Below are 19676 nucleotides of genomic sequence, written 5' to 3'. Positions count from 1 at the left end.
GTGTTTTGGGGGTGAGGAGGAGAAAACTGAGTCCTGTGGTGGGGTTTGGGAGGAACTCCTGGCTGTGCCAGGGACTGGTCTTGGTCCAGCACCGGCACAGCCAGACCCTTTCCCATTGCCGGGGGTCCCGGGTCAGCAGCTCTGATCCCACCCTCCTGGTCCCCATCTGTTGCTATTTGAAGTGTGTAAAAGGCTTTTAATTTACAGACAAAAGATGAGAATGGGATTTGGGGCTTTCAGCATCCACAGTGGATGAGCTCTGGTGTTGTGAAGCTCTTTTGTCTCCAGAATAAAAAGCACTTTGTGTGTCATTTGAGCGATGGGTGGGGTTCTGGGTTTTTTTTCTTGGTTTTTTAACATGATGCTTTTTTGAATGCCAAAAAAATCTACCTATGCAACGCTCCTGCAGGATCTACTGGGAGGGAACTGCATCTTCAAGAGGGTTTGGGGGATGCTAAGTTGATTTCTTGTTCTCCTTTTCCTGCTTCCAAGAGGAAACGAGTGTTAATTATTGCCAAGTTGCCTGCTGGCAGGGCCACGTAGTTTTCCCTGGGCTAATTAAACAGCCTGCTGCAGCTTGTCGGGTCACGCAGGTCTGTAACGATGGCTGGAGTTAAGGAGCCTGGTCATCTCACCGGGTGGTCTCACCTCCCAGAGTCCTGTCGTTAAGGCCGGGAAACTGGCCAGTATATGCCAGTATAAGTGGGGCGTGTGATGGTCTGGTGTGGCTCCTGGTAGAGGAGCTTGTGGGGTCTCTTGGGGATGGGAATTGGGTTGAAATAGCGATGCGTGGGTCTCTCTGCCCGCTCCCAAAACTGCTGAAGTCCTGGTTCAGCTCGTTTAACAGGCCAAAACTCAGGAAACTTCTCACCCAGCCCAGGACATCCCTCGGGAGCTGGAAACAGCAGCCTGGCCCCTTCCCTGCCTGGAGAAGCCCCCGTGCTCCCATGGGACACCCACCACCCACGCCGGCCCCGGGGCTCTGCGTGTTCCCCCCAGTCCCACTTGCACAGGGAATAAAATAGCACAAGCTGAGCAGAATTTGTATCTATGAAATCAGGGGAGGGGGGGAGAAAACCCTAGTAATTATTCATAGTGGATTTTTTTTTTCTTTTTAAATGATGAATTGCAAAATGAGAAGCATCTCTTCAGGGCTGAGAGCCAGCATCCACCCCGGGCTGCTCTGGAGCAAGGGTGGTGGGAGATACCACCCGTGTCCTCGCCAGGAAAGCCAGATTTACTCATTTCCATATGCATAATAATGCAATTACAAAGTCAGCCTAAACCTGCAGTGCAGACAAAGAAACAGGCGGCTTCATAATTAATCACACGTGTAAGAATAAAGCCTGTTACATTAGGGTTCATTATTTGGTGGATTAATTTTAAAAAAAAAAAAAAAAAAGAATGTATTCTGCAGCGAATGTGTTACTAGACTGTAAAGATGGTCCCTGGAAATAGCTTGTAGGTGCGTGGCAGCTCCCGTGTGCTGGCACGCGTCGCTGCATTATTCAGCTGGGCTGGCTGCTGGTTTAACTGGGCTGTGAAATCACTGGGGGCGGTGCCCAGCTTTGGTTCCCGAGGGTGCTGGATGATGGAGAAGGGTCTTGGAGCAGTGCTGGAGCAGCGATGACCCTGCTAGAAATCATCTCCAGGTGGGAAGTCTGGTTTTCGCATCCACCCAAAACATCTTTGCGGTTTTGCCGTTCTTTGGGAACTCACAAAACACCACAAACTGACACGGCAGAAGCAATAAATACTTTGACATCCAAAGTCTCACTAAGTGGGAATGGAGTTACAGGCTCCAACACCCCTTTCCGTTGGATTTTCACTAAATCCTCATTAGCATTTAAATTACAAATGTAATTTGGGCCAGGATTTGAGCTGCTGGGCTATTGAAATAAAACTATCTGGATCACCGGCAGCAGAGGACCCCCTCACGTGCCGCTGGTGCAGTGCAAAGGCTTTTGGTTATCGGTGCTGGCAAAATAACCCCAGCTAAAGAGACTCCCTGTTTCACAAAGGTGGGGTTTTCCTGGTATGGGGGTCTTTAAAACTTGAATTTAGAGGTTCCTCTCCCATCACTCCCCGAACATCACCCTGAGAGTCGAGAGCTGGAAACTGCTTGCTATCTCTTGTTTTATTTAGTTTTTTAGAAAGCATCGTTCCTATACAGAAATGCCATCAAAAGCCCAGAATCGCGAGGGCTGGAGCTGGAGGTACCAGCTGAAGCTCTTTGCGAGGTCCCAGTCGGTGCTGCGGACCCGGCAGGAGCCTGAGCTCCATCACACAGAGTAGCAGGGTCTGCTATAGCAGGGTGGGCTGGGGTGACCTGGGGTCACTTGAATTTCATACAGCTATAGACAGAGAGATATACATATATCTAAATATATATATAAGTATACAGAGTGCCCTCCAAGCATCCCAGCTGCGGCACGGCCCTGCACGGGCAGATAGAAGCTCCCAGTGGTGTTTCCCTGGGTCAGGATTTGACCCTGTGCTCCCAGCCTGAACGAGGGGCTGGTGGAGCTGGGAGGGGGGTTGCTGTTGTGGGGAGAGGCCAGACCAGCCCTCAAATGCTGCTGGAACAGGCAGGTGGGTGATGCTCTGGGGCCGTGTCATTGCAAGGGCTCCGGCACAGTGTTTGCCATCAGCGTCCCCTTTTCCCCCAGGAATATTCCTTTTTATTATTCTTCAGAAAAACCTAAGCTAAGAAAAGCCACGATCCCATGTCCTGGCCTCCGAGTTCTGCCCAAGCGTGGCTGTATTTAAAAAATAATGGCTTGAAGCCTTTTAACCTGCTTTAAGGCCATTGCAGGCACACGTCCCAGCAAGCTGAGAATTTGGCAGATGGAAAAAAGGCCCCGTGGGGATGGGAAATGGGGTGGCTGAGATTTGGGGGGTGGCCAAGCTGCCTGTGGAGTCCCAAGCCATCCTGCAGCCCCCAGCACTTGCAGCTTGGACCCCCCCAACACGACAGCATGTTGCGCTGGGACAGAGATGCCCCATCCATGGTTGATGGGGTCCGTCTCCCCCGTGTCCCCCAGTTTCTTCGCTGTGCTCTCAGCAGCACTGCTGCTGTGGTTGGGAACTCTGCAGTCCTTCGTGCCTTTACCGGCCTGGATCATGGCGTTGGTATCTCTAGGAGACACTGAGACACTGGCCAAGGTGAGTGAAGAGGTCAATGATTTTGAATCATCACATTTTTGGGGGGTACCCCCCAGATTAAGATATCAAGCTGGAATTCAGCTTCATGCTGAATCCTGGAGTGAAACCCAAGATGTCCTGGTCCAGAGTGGGACATTCCACCCCTGCGGGGACACCCAGCCCTGGTGGGACCCCCACCATTGCCAAGACCTCACCATGAACCAGCTCCAGACCAAGAGCCGTTCCCACCACATGCTGCTGAGGGCTTTGCCCCCAGGGTGGGTGGAGGTGGAGAGCTGAAAGGTGGTCTCCAACTCCTTCTGGACACCTTAGTCTCTCTTCCCATGGAGCTGAAGCTCAGCCTTGTAGGACCCTGGGGGTCTCCCCCAATTCCTGCCCCAGTGCCTGTCCTGCTCGCCCTCCTGCACCCGATGCTCCATGCTCCACAAGCAGCCAGGCTTGCAGTGGCAGGGGACGAGGAGACCAAGCGTGGCTCTGCTGGTGGTCCAGGACTCCATCCGTGCCTGCAAAGGGATCCAGAGGAGCCCTGGGCAGGAGCTGGAGGTCTCCAGGCTGATGCAACACCAAGCCAGATGCTTTTGCTCAGGGCAGGGTGACAGGGGCAGGCAGACAAGGGGATGGCTCGTGTGCTTCGGCAGCAATTGATTCGAGACCCAGATGGGCAATTTCACCTTATTTGGTTCCTTTGAAAGAGAAATTGGTTTTGGCTGCCTCATCGGCTCTGCCTTCCTAACAGGGAGGCTGCAATTTCCACGGGCTCTGGAGAAAGGTAGGGCTGGTAAGGAGAGGTAATGGCCTTTATTAGGCTAAATTGATGCAACTGGAAAAACCAGAGATGCAGCCCAGGCTCTCCATCCAGCCCACGAGCCCCAGGTGCACCCAGGCACTGGCCTGCTTCCTCCAGCTGCATCAATTTGTCCAATAAATGCTATTATGGCTCCCTCCGAGCCACCGCCTCCTCCTCCTCTTCCGGCTGTTTGACCTCCCAGTTGCAGCCACAGTGGTGGGAAGGTGAGAGGAAGGAGAAGTTGTGGCTCCCGGATGCTGCTGGCAGCCAGCATGGGGGATTCAGTGAGCGGAAGGCTGGGAGGACCCATCAGTCATCGTTTAGCAGCAGGTAATGTGGTCCAGAGGTCCCTGGCCGGTGGCTCCCGCAGGATGTGCTGCCTTGGAGCTTGGCTGCCTCTTCGGAGGGATGGCTGCTCCGACCAGATGAGTGCTGAGCATGAAATCCCAAAATCTGTGCCTCTTGTGGGTGGTGGGTCCTTTCCCAGTGCTTGTATGACATCTGTCTTTGCTTGGGAAACTATGAAATGATGGTGATGTTTTTCCCATCTTCTTCTAAAAAAAACCCTATCCTTTTTGGCTTTGCTAAAGGAAATTGGGGCAGTGCTACTGCTCATCCTTCACCCGGCAGGCAGGGGAGAGAGCCCTCCCAGCGCCGCCCGTTAGTCCATCCTAATTGCTTTAGCACTGCGAGAAACTCCTCAAATTCCCATGAATTGCTCCCTTAATGAGATCTTTCTCAGCCTTAATGTCTTTGGGGGCAGACGGGTGAGGAAGTGGTTTCCCTGTCGCCCTGATGGATGCTGGGCCAGGGGAACTTGGCACTGGCACGTGGACATGGGCTGGGCTTGGGATGCGTCCTGCTCCATCCCTCTACCCAGCCCCTGCCCGTGTATCCATATTCCCATTATCACATCCGTGTCTGGGGCTGCCCTGGCTGCGGCCGGAGGTCTCTAAATAATACAGTAATGACGTTAATAGTAGAAAGTTGTCCTCTGGAGGCAGTCCCTGTTTGAAGAACTCCAGTAATTTTTTTCCTGTGGATCTGGGGCTCTTTGATAACAGTGTCTCTGAAGTGGTGTTGTTTTCTCTTCCCATCTCTGGTTGTAAAAAACAACCAGACACAGCTCAGGGGGGGATGGAGTGAGGCCCCGTGATGTGGCACCACCCCCTGGCACAGTCCGCTTCTGCCAGGGGAGCGTTTCCCCTCTTGCCACGGGCTGTGGTGCTACCTTGGCCCATGCAGGAGAAGCAGGTGGTCGTTGCAGTCACGGCGTCCCAGGACGCGTAGGCTTTGCCAGTAGCCGTGTGTTGGAGGGTGACAGGCCTCGTTGGGTGTACAGGGCTGCCGACTGTCCCCAGCCACGGTGGGACCAGCAGCAGGGCAGCCCTGCCCAGGTTGTCTCTTGTTTTGGTCCTCTCCCCACATTGCCTGGGGGGGTCCCGATTCCCCCATCCCTGGTTTTCCAGGATGAAAAAAGTCTTTGCAGTCACTTGCTGTCAGTCTGAACTTAAACCCAGCGGCGTTATCGAGCAGCACCCAGGTCACCACCCTGCTAGAGCTCCGTGGTGGTGACCTGGGTCACTTCTGAGCGCAGGTCGTCCCCTCCGTGGTCCCGGCAGCCCCGCTGGAAGCTGCCCACGTCTAGTCATGCTGGCTTGTTGCGAGCTTCGGAAGGTGTGCAGGTGGAGACCCGCTCCCGCGTGGTGTTTCTGGCGCGGGAGAAGCTGTTCTGGTCCACGCGGGCTCGGAAAGGCAGGCAAAACTCTCGGAAACACCTCTTGAAATTTTCATCCAGGAAAGCATAAAGGACGGGGTTGAGGCTGCTGTTGGTGTAACCCAGGGCAATGCAGAAGTGCAGGCTGGCCACCACGTAGGGGTTCTTCTTATCTATGTCCACCAGCGTCCAGACGATGACGAAGATGTGGATGGGTGTCCAACAGATGATGAAGGCTGCCACCACCACCAGCACCATGCGTGTGATGCGCCGCAGGTTGCGGTCCTTCTCCTTGGAGCCTGAGAGGAGGCGGACGCTCTTCAGGCGAAGGATCATCAGCCCATAGCAGATGGTGATGACCAAGATGGGCACCATGAAGGCGAAGATAAAGACACAGATCTTGGTCACGGTGTCCCAGTAGATGGGAGGATCGGGAAACTGGAGCGTGCACAGCACCATCCCGTCTGTGGGAGAGAAGATGATGAGAGAGGGAGCTGGTGGAGTGTCTGCTGTGAATACTGCCTGCCTTCTGATCGGTCACGGCTGGGCATGTCCATGCTTGTTAGAAACACAAGGAGAGCCATGCCCACCCGCCAGCTTTCTGCAGAGACCCCCCCAGGAGCTTTGTGCCACCAGCCCCGGGGTGCCAAGAGGATGCAGTGGGTGCAGTGACCCAGGGACTTGTTCCCTGCAGAGCCTCCTGGGCCATCCCCATGCTGTCTCCTCCCAACCACTGTGGTGGTCACATCCCCATGTCACCTTCCACTGAAACCTGCCCACTTCCCCAAGACGCCCAGAACTTTCCCAGCAGCCGAGGGCTGGTGTCCTCACACAGGAGCTGCGGATCTCAGCGTGGGCCAGCTGGGGTCTTTGCGATACCACTGCGGGGGTTTTTAGGCTCCTGATTTGCAACCGAGGAGCTGGGGAGAGGCACTGGTTGGACTGGAGGTAGGGAAGGGGGGAGGACAATTTCTGGAACAGTTTCCAGCCTTTGAAGCCAAGACAGAAAATAACACTGTGCCGAGTATTCCATGGCAGGACATGCTATGGTCCCACAGAGGGGTGCCCATCACTGAGCTCCCACCTGCTGCAGGAACCGGTGGCTTGGGTTTGCCAGCTCCCCCCCGGGATGGACAGATAGGACAGGAGGGGACCTTTTCCAGAAGTCACTTGCCTTTTGACTTGGTGACCGCCATGGCCATGATGGGCACACCGATGAGGGAGGAAAGCACCCAGATGCAGACATTGATGACCTTGGCCTTGGCTGGTGTGCGGAAGTCCAGGGCCTTGACTGGGTGGCACACAGCGACGTAGCGGTCCACACTCATCATGGTGAGGGTGAAGATACTGGTGAACATGTTGTAGTAGTCAATGGAGAGCACAACTTTGCAGAGCAGCTCCCCGAAGGGCCAGGTCTCCATCAGGTACTTGGCGCTCTGGAAGGGCAGTGTGCTGGTGGCCAGCGCATCTGCCAGGGCCAGGTTGAAGATGTAGATGTTGGTGGCTGTCTTCATCTTGGTGTACCTGGGGGTGGCAGAGAAGGGAGCTGTGACACATGGTCAGGGCTGGCTTACCATGCCCAAGGAAATGGCCTTGGGTTGCCCAGGGGAGGTTTAGGTTGGGTGTTAAGACAAATTTCTTCACCAAAAGGGTGGTCAAGCATGGGAACAGGCTGCCCAGGGACACGGTTGAGTCACCATCCCTGGGGGTATTTAAAAGACGTGTAGATGTGGTGCTCAGGGACGTGGTTTAGTGGTGGGCTCAGCAGTGCTGGGTCTTCTCCAGCCTAAATGACTCTGTGATCCAAAGCACGTGCACGCTCAGTGTGACGAGGAGGGGTCACAGCCTGGCTGCTCGCAAGGTGCCATCGCCCTCGGTGGGCAAAGGCATGTGCCTGTGATGTGCCCTTCTGCGCCGCTGGTGTGCTCAGCACCTTTCCAGGTGGACCAGGGACCATGTTGAGAAAGTCCTTGTGTCCGTGCATGGTTTTAGTGTGGGTTGAAGCCCTGGCACCTGGACCCTTCCGAAGTGGTTATCCCTTACCCTGCCAGGGAGGTGACACTTATTCCTGTGGCCGTCTTTATTCCAAGCAAATCTGAAGAAATTTTCAGAGAAGTCACTTCTCCAACTAAATCGATTTACTCCATTTCCCTGAATCAGTTGCACAATGTCCTTTACCTCCCGAAACTTCCTTTATCTGATTTTCCACCCAGTAAATCGTGATTATCTAGCTTGCTTCCCTGTCGAGTTTACTTGCAGAAATTGGATCGATGACCCTCGGAAACAGGCCATCTGGAAGCAGCCCAATTAGCCAGGCTCCAGCTCCGGAGCCTTTGGGGAAGCCTCGGTCATCATCCGCGGCTCAGGGGCACGGTGCTGCTTTCCCCGGGGTGCTCAGCAAGGGCTGCAGCCGCCTGTGGCTGGTGTGCCGGCTCCAGCCCTCGTCATATCATGGTAAAACAGCCGGTCCTGAGCACCGAAACCCTTCCTGAAGGGATGAGGCACAGTTCTGGTGGGTGCCAGGGCGGGTGGGGGTGGGGGTGGGTCCTTGGAGCATCCAGCCCCACAGGTGTGGCTCAAGGCGATGCTTTGAATGGTGTGGCTGGGTTGAAAAATGGATGCGCATCCCTGCTGCCGAGGGGCTGGCGGGGGTCCCCAAAGGGCAGTGTGTTTGGGTTGGGTTGGGGGGGCTCTGCAGCAGCCCCCAGTTGTTTGCTAGACTGTGGGCAGGGTGACACCAGCGGCTCAAACCCTTTCCTTGCGCTCACTTCCAGCAAGTCCCCGTTGCTCAGAGCATCCTCCACAGCCCTGAGCGTGCTTAGATGCACCCTAATTAATTAACAAAAGTGTCAGTTTGAACACGAGCGTTGCCATGCGTGGCTAAACCTGCCTGTAGCACCCCCGGGGTGGGGTTCAGCCCTAGACAGAGGGGGGCTGAATTCAGCCCCGGTGCATGGGGGGAGGCAACCCCTTGGCTGCCAGGTGACAAGGTGACTGGCACAGCTCATATAGAAGGACCCCATCGTGGGGGGGGGTCTGGTGGGTAAACTGGGGTGAGGGGCTTGAGTAGCTCCCATCTCAGATGGCTGTTGCTCTGCTGCCCTGGCCGGAGAGCACGCTGCTGTAGGAAAGAGCCCCAGCATCCATCCCCTGGTATCCAGCCCCTTCATCCATCCATCCATCCCAGCAGGGTCAGGAGAGCGCACTGGGGGGGACACAGACCCACTGGGTTGTGCTGTCGGTAGAATCAGAAGATGGAAGCTACAAAAAACCATTTATCTCTGGGAGACAAGAGCAGCTTGGATGGGCACCCAGCTCCAAGAGCGTTCCCTTCTCCTTCGCCTTGGCTGCAAACGGCAGCCCCTTGCCCAAGGGTGGAAATATTTCAGTTGAACTTTTTTTGGTTTTATTTTTAATATGGCATTAAAAGTGTCTTTTCCTTGAAAAGTCCTTTTCAGTTCTCTTTAGTGTTACTTTCTCAAGCTGTTTTGCAAATGCATCTCCTAGAAAAGCCTAATTCCAGGTTAAACAACAAGCTGAGGATTTGTCTTATTGTTAGGTTTTACCTCGCCTAGATTAAAAAATAGTCGTTTCAGGTAGATTCACACTTCTTTGGTCTCTGGAAAAAATCGGTGATTTATGCCATGCTCTGCCAGGCGTGCTCGGCCATGCTGGGTAAGCACTTCCCCAAGCCCCCGCCAGCTGTGCTGGAGGGGGGGGGGAAGGGGGGGCTGTGCAGCGCTGTAGCCCCCTCCCCAGGCAGGATGGGGCTGTGCTGGTGAAGGGATGGGGATGACTGGGATGATGGGGATGACAATTTAGCCCCTGGAACTGGGGTTTCAGTGCAGGATTCATCCCGCCCTGGGACTGAGGGTCAAACCCACTGCACGGGGTGGGGGGTCCAGCCTGGTGACGCCCCCAGAGCTGCAGACAAAGCTGCTGCTCCAGGAAAGAGGTTTGTTACCGGCAGCAGAGCAAACCGGCCGCTTCTGCTGATGGAGCTCCCCAGGCTGCCAAACCCATCGCAATTAAGCAAGTGCCTTGATTGGGAAGTTACGCACTTGAACGAAACAATCTGGAAGGTGTTGACGGAGATGGAGCTGGAGGGGCCGGAGCAAGCGCAGGGCAGCTCTGCATGCCAACAGCGATGCCGTCATCTGGACTCCCAGGTAGGGACCCTCTTAGAGGTCTCCAAACCTCTTGGAAAATAAATAAGTGAAAGAAACCACTCGCAAAACTCCTGGAGCTGCTAAAAGCTGCTGCCTTAAGGAGCCTGGCTCAACAAATCCTGCGCCCAGCAAAGGGATGCCCTCGCAGCCTGTGTGGGAGCTGGCGGGGGGCTGATGGGCTCTGCGGGGACGTGGGCACTTGCAAGCCTGAGCTTGCAGCTGCAAATTGCTTCCAGGGGTATTTTTAAAAACGCCTGACCATACAGTGGTAACTGCAGTGCTGGTCACTGTCAGAGCTGCCGGCTGCGCTGCTGTCAAAGGGTGCTGAGCTCCTCTGGGCGCCTGGCTGATTGTTGGCAGCTCAGAGCAAGGAGTGCTTTGGGTTTCAGCTGTGCTCGGCTCTCTGTGGTGCTGGGTGTCTGTCTGGGGAGCTCAGCTGGGGGCCCTGGAGCAGGGTCCTGCGTCTGCCTGCTCCCTGGCATGCACGGACTCTGCGGCATCCTCAGCACCGCATCCCCAGGGACCCTGAGCCCTGCAGGACACGCTCCAGCCGTGCTTGCAGGCTGCAAGCTCTGAATCCGAGCTGCTCCCATCCCACAGCCCTATCCTGCATGGACACAGGTTTCCCTAGCGGAGCCTACCTAGTCCTGGCCCGATCCCTGCGACGTGAGCGACTCTGCCAGCGAAGCACCGTGAAATGCCCAGCAGGCTCGGCCAGCCCCTCCTGCCCCACGGCTCTGAGGAACGTTTCTTCATTCCTTGGGAGATGTGCTTAATTCCAGCATCAGCTGGTGGGTCAGAAACTGGGGGACAAGAAACCCTGCCCCTCTCGGGATGTGTGGAAGCTGTAGAGTCAGGCTTTCTAAAGCACGGGTAACATTAGGTTACTCAGTGAGTTAATAGGGAGGATGTTGTTTGTACCACATTAAAGCTTTCTCTTTAAAATGCCTTTCCTTTTCCTTACGGAGCAGAACCAGCTGGAGGGGGTCTAATAACATACATCCTTCACCATGACACTGTATGTGGCGTATGTCTCTGCCACGATTACATTAATCTGCTTTTTTTAGACTAGGGTTGATTTTTAAAGCCCCTTCGAGTGGATGAAAAATCCCGTCTGGTGTCAGGTGGGGTCAGCAAGTGACACCCCCATCCCACTGCCCATCGCCCACCCTCTCCAATGGTTAAAAGTACCAGAGCAACCCAAGAGCCAGGGGTGGCGGACCTGCTGCAAGGGTGATGGGCAGCCTGGTGCAGCTCGTGGGCACGTTCGGGGCTGGTTTCCTTCCCCGCCGGTGAGTCACGGCATTTATTTCGTGCACAGGCAGTGCCGGGCCATGCTGACCTCCGGTAATGATTGCTACGGACTGAGAGTGCTGGGGTGGTGGTGGAAATGGTTAAAAATGGGGGGTTTGCCTAAATCCATCCACAAGCTCTGGCTTGGCCCCAGGGTTTTGGCCCCAGCTGGAGTTACAGCAACCCCTGGGGTGATGGGAATTGGGGTTAACCCCATGAATCCTGGGGGGCCCAGGATAAGCCCCCCCTCAGCGCTGTGGAGCCCAGGCACCCAGTGAGAGTGCTCCCTCCTGCCAGGCTGGAGGGGGTGAAGTCTCTGCGTGGTCACCGCAGCGCAGTGATGGCGAGCATGGCTCCTGCCTCCACTGCCGGCAGGGCCCGGGGGCCATGGGGGGGTCCGTGCTTCCTCGCTGCCGGTGGTGGTCTGTGGTCTGCAACACATCGATTTCCCCATATTAACAGCAGCCTCGGCCACATCAACCCGTCTTACCCAGACAGGATCAACCAGCGGCTCGGACAAAAGGGCTCGTAGGGGCCGGGAATGTCGCACCCCGGGCTGGGTGCAGCAGCGTCTTGCCCTGCCCTGTCTGAGGAGGTGGGTTGCTTGTCCTGGGGTGCAGACACCCACTAGACCCCCTCCCTGCCCAGGGATAGCCTCAGCAGAGGTGCCTCTGCCAGCCAAAGTCCTGCTCCGGTGCCTGCTTCCCCGCTGCCATGCCGGACAGAGCCAAAGCGGGGTTCAGCATCCCCTGGGACACGGGTGGGTGTCTCTGTGCTGGAGCCGGTAGGTCGTGCTGGGGCGCCGGGGGACAGCTCAGCCGTGGGGCGAGCTGGGGCTGGGCGATGCGGGTCCTGCTCTTTGTTAGAGAAAAGCAGGAGTCAGCCGGCTGGGAGCTGCCGACGGCACAAGCACGAGCTTGCGGTGGAGCCAGGAATGGGCTGGAGTGGGTAATCCACGCTCTGCGCATCTCGGGTCCCATTGATGGAGCAGGGTAGGTACTGGTGGGACCCGCCAGATCCTCTCCTTGGGCTGGGGGTGGGGGGGAGCTCGGGAGCCTCCCTGCAGACACCGCAGCTCTCAACGGTGGCATTTGCATGTCGGAAAGAAATCCCCCACCAGCCTCTCACCTCCCCCAGCCGCAGTGTGACCACCCCTGCAGCTCCTCAACCCCCACTCCCACACAGGGCCGAGGAACAGGCGGCTGCTGGGGTCGGGGTGTGTCCCCCAGCTCCTCCCCAGCCACCGGCTCCCGTGCACCCCCCATGCTGCTTTGTGCACGTGCCGTCTTTGCTTTTTCCTTTTGCTTTTTCCTTTTTTTGGGGTGGACATCCCACCCACATGTGTGTGCTTGCCGGTCACACGCACATCACAGCCATCAGGTACACCCATACCCATGCTACCTGCTCACACGCAGCCAGTGCACACCCACCCTCGCTGCTGCTGCTGTCACACGTGGGACACGCTCAGTCCTGGTGCACACTCGCTCCTGCTGCTGTCACACGTGGGACACGCTCAGTCCTGGTGCACACTCGCTCCTGCTGCTGTCACGCCCCTGGTGCACACTTGCCCCTGGTGCACATCCCGTCCTGGGCCACACTCACTTCTGCTGCCATCTCACACCTCGCACATGGTGCACACTGGCTCTGGCTGCCGGCTCACACTTGATGCATGCCCACCCGAGGCGCACACCCAGCTCCCGCACACGCTCCCCTCTCACCCCCAGCCCACCCCAGGCCCCTCGCTCGCCTGTTTCACACCCTCCCCCGCACGGCGGAGGGCGCGGGGTGCCCGCTCTCACCTGACGATGCCGTACATCACCAGGACGTTGCCCAGCAGCCCGACCACGCACACCACGGAGTAGAGCGCGGTGATGACGATGGCGATGAGGATGGAGGTGGTGTTCTTGGCCCGCGGTGGCCCCGTGTCGTTGGCCCCCTGGCCGGGCAGGGGGGCCCAGGCGGAGCCGTTGCCCCAGGCGGTACCGGCAGCCGTGGGCAGCGCCGTGGGCAGCTCCATGGCCCCTGGGTGGCCGCGGCCCCGCCGTGGCTGCCGGGCGCATCCGAGCTCCGCGGGTTCGAGTCCCGCTGCCGCCAGAGCCGCCGCCTCCCGCACCCGCGCGGCGGCCGCTCCCGCCTTATAAACCGGCGTGTCCCCCGAGCCACGTGGGGCCGGGGGTGGCCCTGCCCGCCTCCCCCCCACTCCCTGCCCGCCTCCCCCCGCCCTGCCTCCCCCTGCCCGCCAGCGGCTCCCGCCCTGCCTCCCCCCGCCCGCCAGCGGCTCCCTGCCTGCAGCCCCCCTGCAGCCCCCCTGCACCCCCTGCTCCCTGCCTGCAGCCCCCCTGCACCCCCTGCTCCCTGCCCGCAGCACTCCCTATGCCCACCCGGTCCCTACCTGCAGCCCCCCTGCACCCCCCCGGTCCCTACCTGCAGCCCCCCTGCTCCCAGCCTGCACCCCTTGCTTCCCACCCGTGCCCCCCGGCCCTGCCTGCCTCCCCCCATCCCTCCGTTCCTGCCTTTGTCCCCCTCCGTCCCCCCTCCCCTCCGCCTGTCTCAGTCTCCCTGCCGGGCCATGCCCTCCCAGCCCCTGCCTCCGCCCCCCGCCCCCATCCCTGCCTGCCCCCCATCCCTGCCTGCCACCTTCCCTGCCGGGGGGGCTGCAGGGGCGGCCCCGAGCATCTCGGGGGACCCGGGCTTGAGGGGGAGCACGATGTATCTCCATGCTACAGCTGTTTCAGATTTTCTTTGTCTGGAAAGTGGGGGGGGAGTGTGCAAACATCCCCTTGTCCTCAAAGCAAAGCTGGAGTCTCCCCAATTCCCTCCCCCCCCCCCCCCCCCGTGTTTTTTCTCCCCCTCCTTCTCTCCCCCCATATGCTCTAGGGTGGGGGGTCTGTGGGATGCTGAGGTTTGGGGGGATGTTGCAACAGGGGTCAGGAGGGATGCTGTGGGGGAGGTTTGATGGGGCAGTGGGGTGGGGGTCTGGGGTGTTGCTGTGGGGTGAGGGGTTTGGGGGAAATGCTGAAGAGAGACTGGGGGAGGGGTGGGGGTCTGGGGTGTTGCTGTGGGGTGAGGGGTTTGGGGGAAATGCTGAAGAGAGACTGGGGGAGCAACACTGGGAGTGATAAGGAGGGGTGCTGGGGGAGAGAAGGAGGGGTGCTGCTGCAGGGTGAGGGATTTAGGGGGATGCTGCAAGGTGCGGGTGCAAACACAGACCCATCTGTGCCACCTGCTCCGTGGGATGCTGAGCGTCACCCTCCCCTTACCAAGAATGCATCCTTGGGGCAGGACCCCCACTCCTCTGGCAGTTCTTCCCCCTTTCAGAGTCTGCAAAGCAGAGAGGCAGGAGCCTTAATTTTTCCTGGAGACCCAGGGGCTGTGGGAACCCACATTTGGGGTGACTCCATCACCTCTTTGCTTTGGGGACAGATTCATCCATTGCCCTGCGCCCTGGGACAGAGCAGGCTCGACTGGGGAGGATGGTTTGCTGTGATCTGGGGAGCTTTCAGCTCAGGAGGGATGGAGCAGTGGATGCAGGACGTGGAGGAAAGGCCAGCAGCTGGTTCAACCCTGGAAATGGGGTTTTCAGTCTGCGTAGTGCTCTGCCAGCACAAAACTCCTGCAGTGTCGAAGCATCCAGATATTTCATCAAGAGCCTCATCAAAATGCCTAGGAGGGAATTAATAGCTTTTCATTCATCTGATGGTTCAGATGGTAAACAGCTCCTGGGCTGCTGACCGAGAAGGCAGCAGCGATGTGCGGTGGGTCCCTGCCGTCACAGGGTGAGGGTTTTGGTGGCAGCGGCTCCAGCTTTGTCCCGGAGGGCTGGTGGGATGGGCACTGGCAGGAACGGAGAGCGCGAGGATGGCTTTAATGTGCTATATCTGCCTTGGGTCCTGCACTCTGCATCCTGACGCGATGCATCAGCCTCTCTGCCTGGAGGGTGTTTCCATTCCTGTGCTGGTTTTGCAAGGAGGCACCGAGAGCCCAGGCAGGGCAGGGGTCTGCGTCCTGCACCTGTGTGTCATCCAGGCCTCGGCTTTAAACACCTTCCCGGGGTGATAACAGCCTCCCAGGCCCAGAGCAAGGTGGCGAGTCTCTGATGTGCACAGCTCTGACGCAGTCTGGCTGCTGATCGCTCCCGGTGGGAGGGAAACGTCGGGTCGGGGATTGCAAAATAGCTTTTAGCGTGGCTGAGGAGCTCTTTGGAAGAGAGCTCATCCCTTTGCTTGGCTCCTGGTGCGGCCAGAGACCCCGCACTGACTATTCCAAGGGGTTATCTGCAAAGGACTAATCATCCTGGCAGGTTCCAGCAAACACATCCTCTGGGCTCAGGTCTCTCCGGCATTTATTTATTTTTTTCAGCTGGAATGTTAAAAATAAACCCAGCAGATACATGAAACAAATGGAAAATCTTTAAAGAGCTTTGCTGCTCATCCGCCTGCATTGAGTTCTTGCTGCTCCACCTCCTGCGCTGGGCTAGCGCCATGGATGTAGTTTCCAAAATCAGGGAAAATGAGGCAAGGAGGTCACGATGGAGGGGAGAGCATCACCCCTTTGCGGTGCATGGAGCCTGAGGACCGTGCGTGCAGCAGAAGGGAAGCGATGGCTCCTGCAAGTCCTGACCCCGTTTCTGGGCTGGCCAGCCCCCAGGCAGGAACGAGGGCACGGCCAGGACGTCTCTCTGAGCCCTGGGTTTAATTGATGCCACTTTATCTTGGGTCGAGTCTTGCTCTCCTACAGGGGATTGCTCCTCTTAGGAAGTTCTCCGTGGCATTGTCTTAGCCTGTATTTTCTCCTCCACAACCTGGATAACAGGGGGATGCTGCCCTCTCCCACCCCCTCCAAACACCCCCTGTGCAGGGGGGGTGTTAAATTGGGGTGGTGACAGCGATGCTGAGGCTCTCAAGGAGGAAAATTCATGTCGCTCATCTGCCCGGCAAGCTGGGGTCTGTCGGGGGATTTACAGCTGTAGCTAATGGCAGTGTTTTGATTTACTCAGAGGCTGCAAACTCAACAAAGCATATTTCACTGTGGGAAGACCCCCTTCCCCTCTGGAATTTATTGTTTTTAATTAAAACGGCCATAAAAATAACACACAGGAGTTATGAATCTGCTCTGGCAGGACTTCAGTCAAAATCCATGAGAATGTCTGGAGGTTAATGGAGGAGGAAACGATGGGAGATGACTTCCCCCCAAAGATTTTCCTGAACTCAGGAGGACACCAAGCCTCCATCCGTGCTGCTCACCTTGTCTTGCCATGGTCCTGTTGGAAAGAGCCTTGCACCGGGGCTCTGGCAGCGCCAGGATGGGCTTGTGCTGACAGCCACAGGGCCAAGGTGTGAGCCGGGGAGCCAGGGCAGCTCTGCCAGGTATAGAACTGAAATATGAATGTATAAAAAATTACATAAATACTTCTATATTGATATACTTTCTAGTTTGGCAGCCAGCTCGAGTCCTGCCTCTGACAATTCAGGGCTGTGATGCATAAAGTGGAAGATATAATTTTTGTTCCCCCTCCCCGGTGCTTGGCTTCCCCTTTTTATGGGATTTTTGCCCAAAATGTGAAGAAGTGGTGCTGGGGCAGCAGGGTGCAATGGCTTTCAGCTGGGCTGAGTGTTGCTTCTGGTAAGATGAGCTGCCCCAAGTGCTGGATGCACGGGCTTTCCCTGGCTTGCGTTGCAGCTCATGTGCCGCTTCCTCGCCTCCCAGTGCTACACAAGCAGGTTTTTTATGTGTGCAGAGTTTTGCTTTCAAGGCAAATACTGCTCAGACCTGGAGCTTAGCATCTGGAATCGATACTGCAGGGATGGGGACTGACTGAAATGCCACCGTAAGTGCTGCATCTTGGTCTCATCGTTGTCCATGACCCTTCCTAACACCCTGGCATGAACCAGTGCTGGATGGTACCCGCAGGCAAGGAACACCACATGTGTGGACACCTTTTTCCTCCATCCCTTTGTCTGCTTTTCCACTTGCCCTCAACAAAAGCATTTTGTGGGGCTCTGGCAACAGCGCACCACATATCCAGGTGCTCAAGAGGAGCCAAAATAACCCCATTGGGGCAGCAAATGAATAAACTCCTCAACAAATCCACAGCACCGGAATTCAAAATCAGATGCTGCTTGGAAAGTTTCCTGAATGTTTCCTCTGCATGCTGCCAGGAGAAAGACTTTTTGCACAGCTTTGCTCTTGGTAGCAAATGCAAGCCCTCCTGTGGGGAAGGAAGGAGCATGGTACAGGGAGGCAACAGCTCCTGTCGAGCCCACCAGCTCCCTTCCCTTCTGCTCGCCAAAGCCGTCTGCACTCAGCGGTGCGAACCCGTCGCAGGGTCTGCAGGCGAAGCCTAAAAATAGCAGGATGCGTAAGAGGAGCTGGGAGGGGGATCAGCATGTGAGGAGGCAGCTGGGCTAAGCGGGGCAGACAGCAACCTGAGCAGAGCCGAGCCAGCTGAAATAGCTCCTTCTGCTCAGGAGGAGCCTCGCCAGGATGGCCCCAGGCTGAGCCACTGGGGTTTTCCAGGTCAAAGATGGGAAGTTGGAGAGAGCTTCTATGCTCCTGCAAGACTGGAGATCCAGGTGGGTGCTGTAGCACCCAGAGAACCACATGCAAAAAGAGCAGGGTTTTGTTTGCACCTGGTGGGTGCTGCAGGAGGGCTGCTGGGGTGCCCTGTCCTGAACTCCCCCAAGGAACGGACCCTGGCACATCCCTCCCCGAGCCAGAGATCAAATGGGCTCCACAGGGAGGCTGCATTGAAAGCGAGGCACAAGAAACTGTAAGAAAGTGCCCAAATGAATCCTCTGTAATTAACGAGGCTGGCAGGGAAGGGCTGAGCATGGCTGTGTCAGAGCCACATGGTCTCCGTAGATCCTGGTTCCCCTTTGAGCATCCTGGGGAGGAGATGGGTGCTGGGTGCTGGGACCAGCACCAGGCTCAGTGAGAGGCAGGGACTAGGTTATGAGGTGGTGAAGGCAGTCCTGTATGCCAGCTCCCACTTCCCAAACAGAAATCCATCTGTCCCTCCATCCCTTACATGTGTGATACACCTGCCCCTGCAGACGGGGATTTATCAACCCCCACCTGCTCGCCCCGAGCTGCTGTTACACTTCTTCAGGGCCTGATTCACCCCACCCTAAGTCAGCCCCTTCAGGCAGGTGGGATGGATGTGCTCGGAGGATTTCTGCCTTCCTCATTGCATCTGTGAGAAACTCAGTGTGGTAGAGGCACCCAGGTGGAGCCCAGCTTGTGGTGAACCACTTTTTTGGGGGGTCTGCACCCAGCTCCCCTTGTTTAGAAGGATGACCTGGGGCACGAGCAGAATTGTGCTTTGGGGAATTGTAGCAGAAAATGTCATCCTGTTTTCTGTAGGTCTGAGATGTTTTGGGACTTGCAAGCAAGGGAGTGAATGGACCAGATGCTCCACGAGCATCAGCCCAACTACACTGGTACCCGCTGAGCTGCAGGTCCAGGCTGTTTCCCCCGGCTCCCCAGGGCTCATCGCTTCCCCTCCCTCCACTGACAGCTCCAGGTAAATTGGCCTTGAAGAAGAAAACGGGCTGATTTGTGTGTTTTGTTTTTCTACATCAACATAGCTGAGTGTTTTCATACCTTGCGGGGCAGCTGCTGGGAAAGAACAAAGCCCATCCATCAGGGGAGTTAAAATTAGATGAGATTCTTCTCTGCTTCACCATTATGCGGGGCTGCGTGGCGAGAGGGAGGGGGTTTTGCAGCATTACTTCCTCGGCATTGTGTGCGGGGAGGCTGTCTCCGAGGGCTGGGTATTACATAGCGGTGGTGGCCTGGGTGATGGCCGGGGTTGGAGCCAGGGCGGGAGGCTGGATGGGAGCTCTCTGCTCTGCACATTGCGGGCAGCCATCCCTCTGCTGGAGGTCAGTGGTGTCCCGGGGGTGATGCTACCGGTGTCCCTGAGATGTTCTTAGTGTCCCCAGGACACGAGGGAGACTGTCTGCTTGCTGGGCTCCAGCTGGTGACAGTGCCAGCCTGCCCCGAGCCCCCTGCTACCCCCAGCGCTGGGTGCACCGAGGGTTCTTGCAGCCACAGGCTGGGTGCATCAGCTGGTTCATCCCTTTTTCTTGAAAAATGCCTCCAAACTAATTATTTATTTTATCGGAGGGGTTACTGAACCCTTATCCTTCGCCCCATAGCAGGGATGGGGATGAGGCTCACAGGCACTGCCAGCCTCCCTGAGCCATGCTGGCAGTGAAGGGTGCTGCACCATACCCCACCCATGGGGACTCAAACCCCACAGGAGCTTTCTATTTTCCCTGATTGTTGCTTATTTAGGTATTTTCACGCCCACCCCATCCCCCTGTGCTGCCGCCTTTGGCTGACAATAGAGCATTGATTGGGAACTGGCAGCATCTCCCCAGATTTTGGGGAGCTGGGAGCCCAGGCTGTGCCCCCCCTCCGGCTGGCTCTCCGAGGTGGCATCGCTGCTTTCCATCTGATGTGTGGCGGGAGCGCTAACAACCTGTGAGTCATCTCCTGAACGAACCATCGTGGGGAGGGGGGACCCAGGGTGGGATGCTGC

The 19676-nt window shown here is 57.0% G+C and overlaps 2 protein-coding genes across 3 annotated transcripts in view; both read right to left on the bottom strand.

Annotated features, from left to right (window-relative positions):
• Positions 1–19676, bottom strand: part of ASAP3 (ArfGAP with SH3 domain, ankyrin repeat and PH domain 3) — an 87981-nt gene that overhangs the window by 28233 nt on the left and 40072 nt on the right. The window lies entirely within an intron of this gene.
• Positions 1393–13338, bottom strand: OPRD1 (opioid receptor delta 1). 2 transcript variants are annotated; one of them, XM_080378861.1, is made up of 3 exons: positions 12931–13338; positions 6844–7193; positions 1393–6133 (listed from the first exon to the last, which is right to left on the bottom strand). In XM_080378861.1, exons 1-3 carry the CDS (start codon positions 13146–13148, stop codon positions 5601–5603), a joined length of 1101 nt encoding a protein of 366 aa, XP_080234987.1. In that variant the 5' UTR covers positions 13149–13338; the 3' UTR covers positions 1393–5600. The 2 variants fall into 2 exon arrangements, with proteins under 2 accessions (XP_080234987.1, XP_080234988.1); XM_080378862.1 differs by lacking the exon at positions 12931–13338 and adding an exon at positions 10480–12170.

This window comes from Falco punctatus, assembly GCF_963210335.1.
Source record: "Falco punctatus genome assembly, chromosome: 3".
Classification (NCBI taxonomy): Eukaryota; Metazoa; Chordata; class Aves; order Falconiformes; family Falconidae; genus Falco; species Falco punctatus.
This window is presented reverse-complemented; position numbering and strand designations above follow the sequence as displayed.

What these genes read in the sequence shown, in the direction of transcription:
- OPRD1 (XM_080378861.1), bottom strand. Translation starts at nt 13,148, where the DNA reads ATGGAGCTGCCCACGGCGCTGCCCACGGCTGCCGGTACCGCCTGGGGC. An exon ending in GTGATGTACGGCATCGTCAG is followed by an intron (nt 7,194 to 12,930) that starts GTGAGAGCGGGC and finishes TGCCACCCCCAG; the next exon opens with GTACACCAAGATGAAGACAG. An exon ending in GGCGGTCACCAAGTCAAAAG is followed by an intron (nt 6,134 to 6,843) that starts GCAAGTGACTTC and finishes TCTCTCCCACAG; the next exon opens with ACGGGATGGTGCTGTGCACG.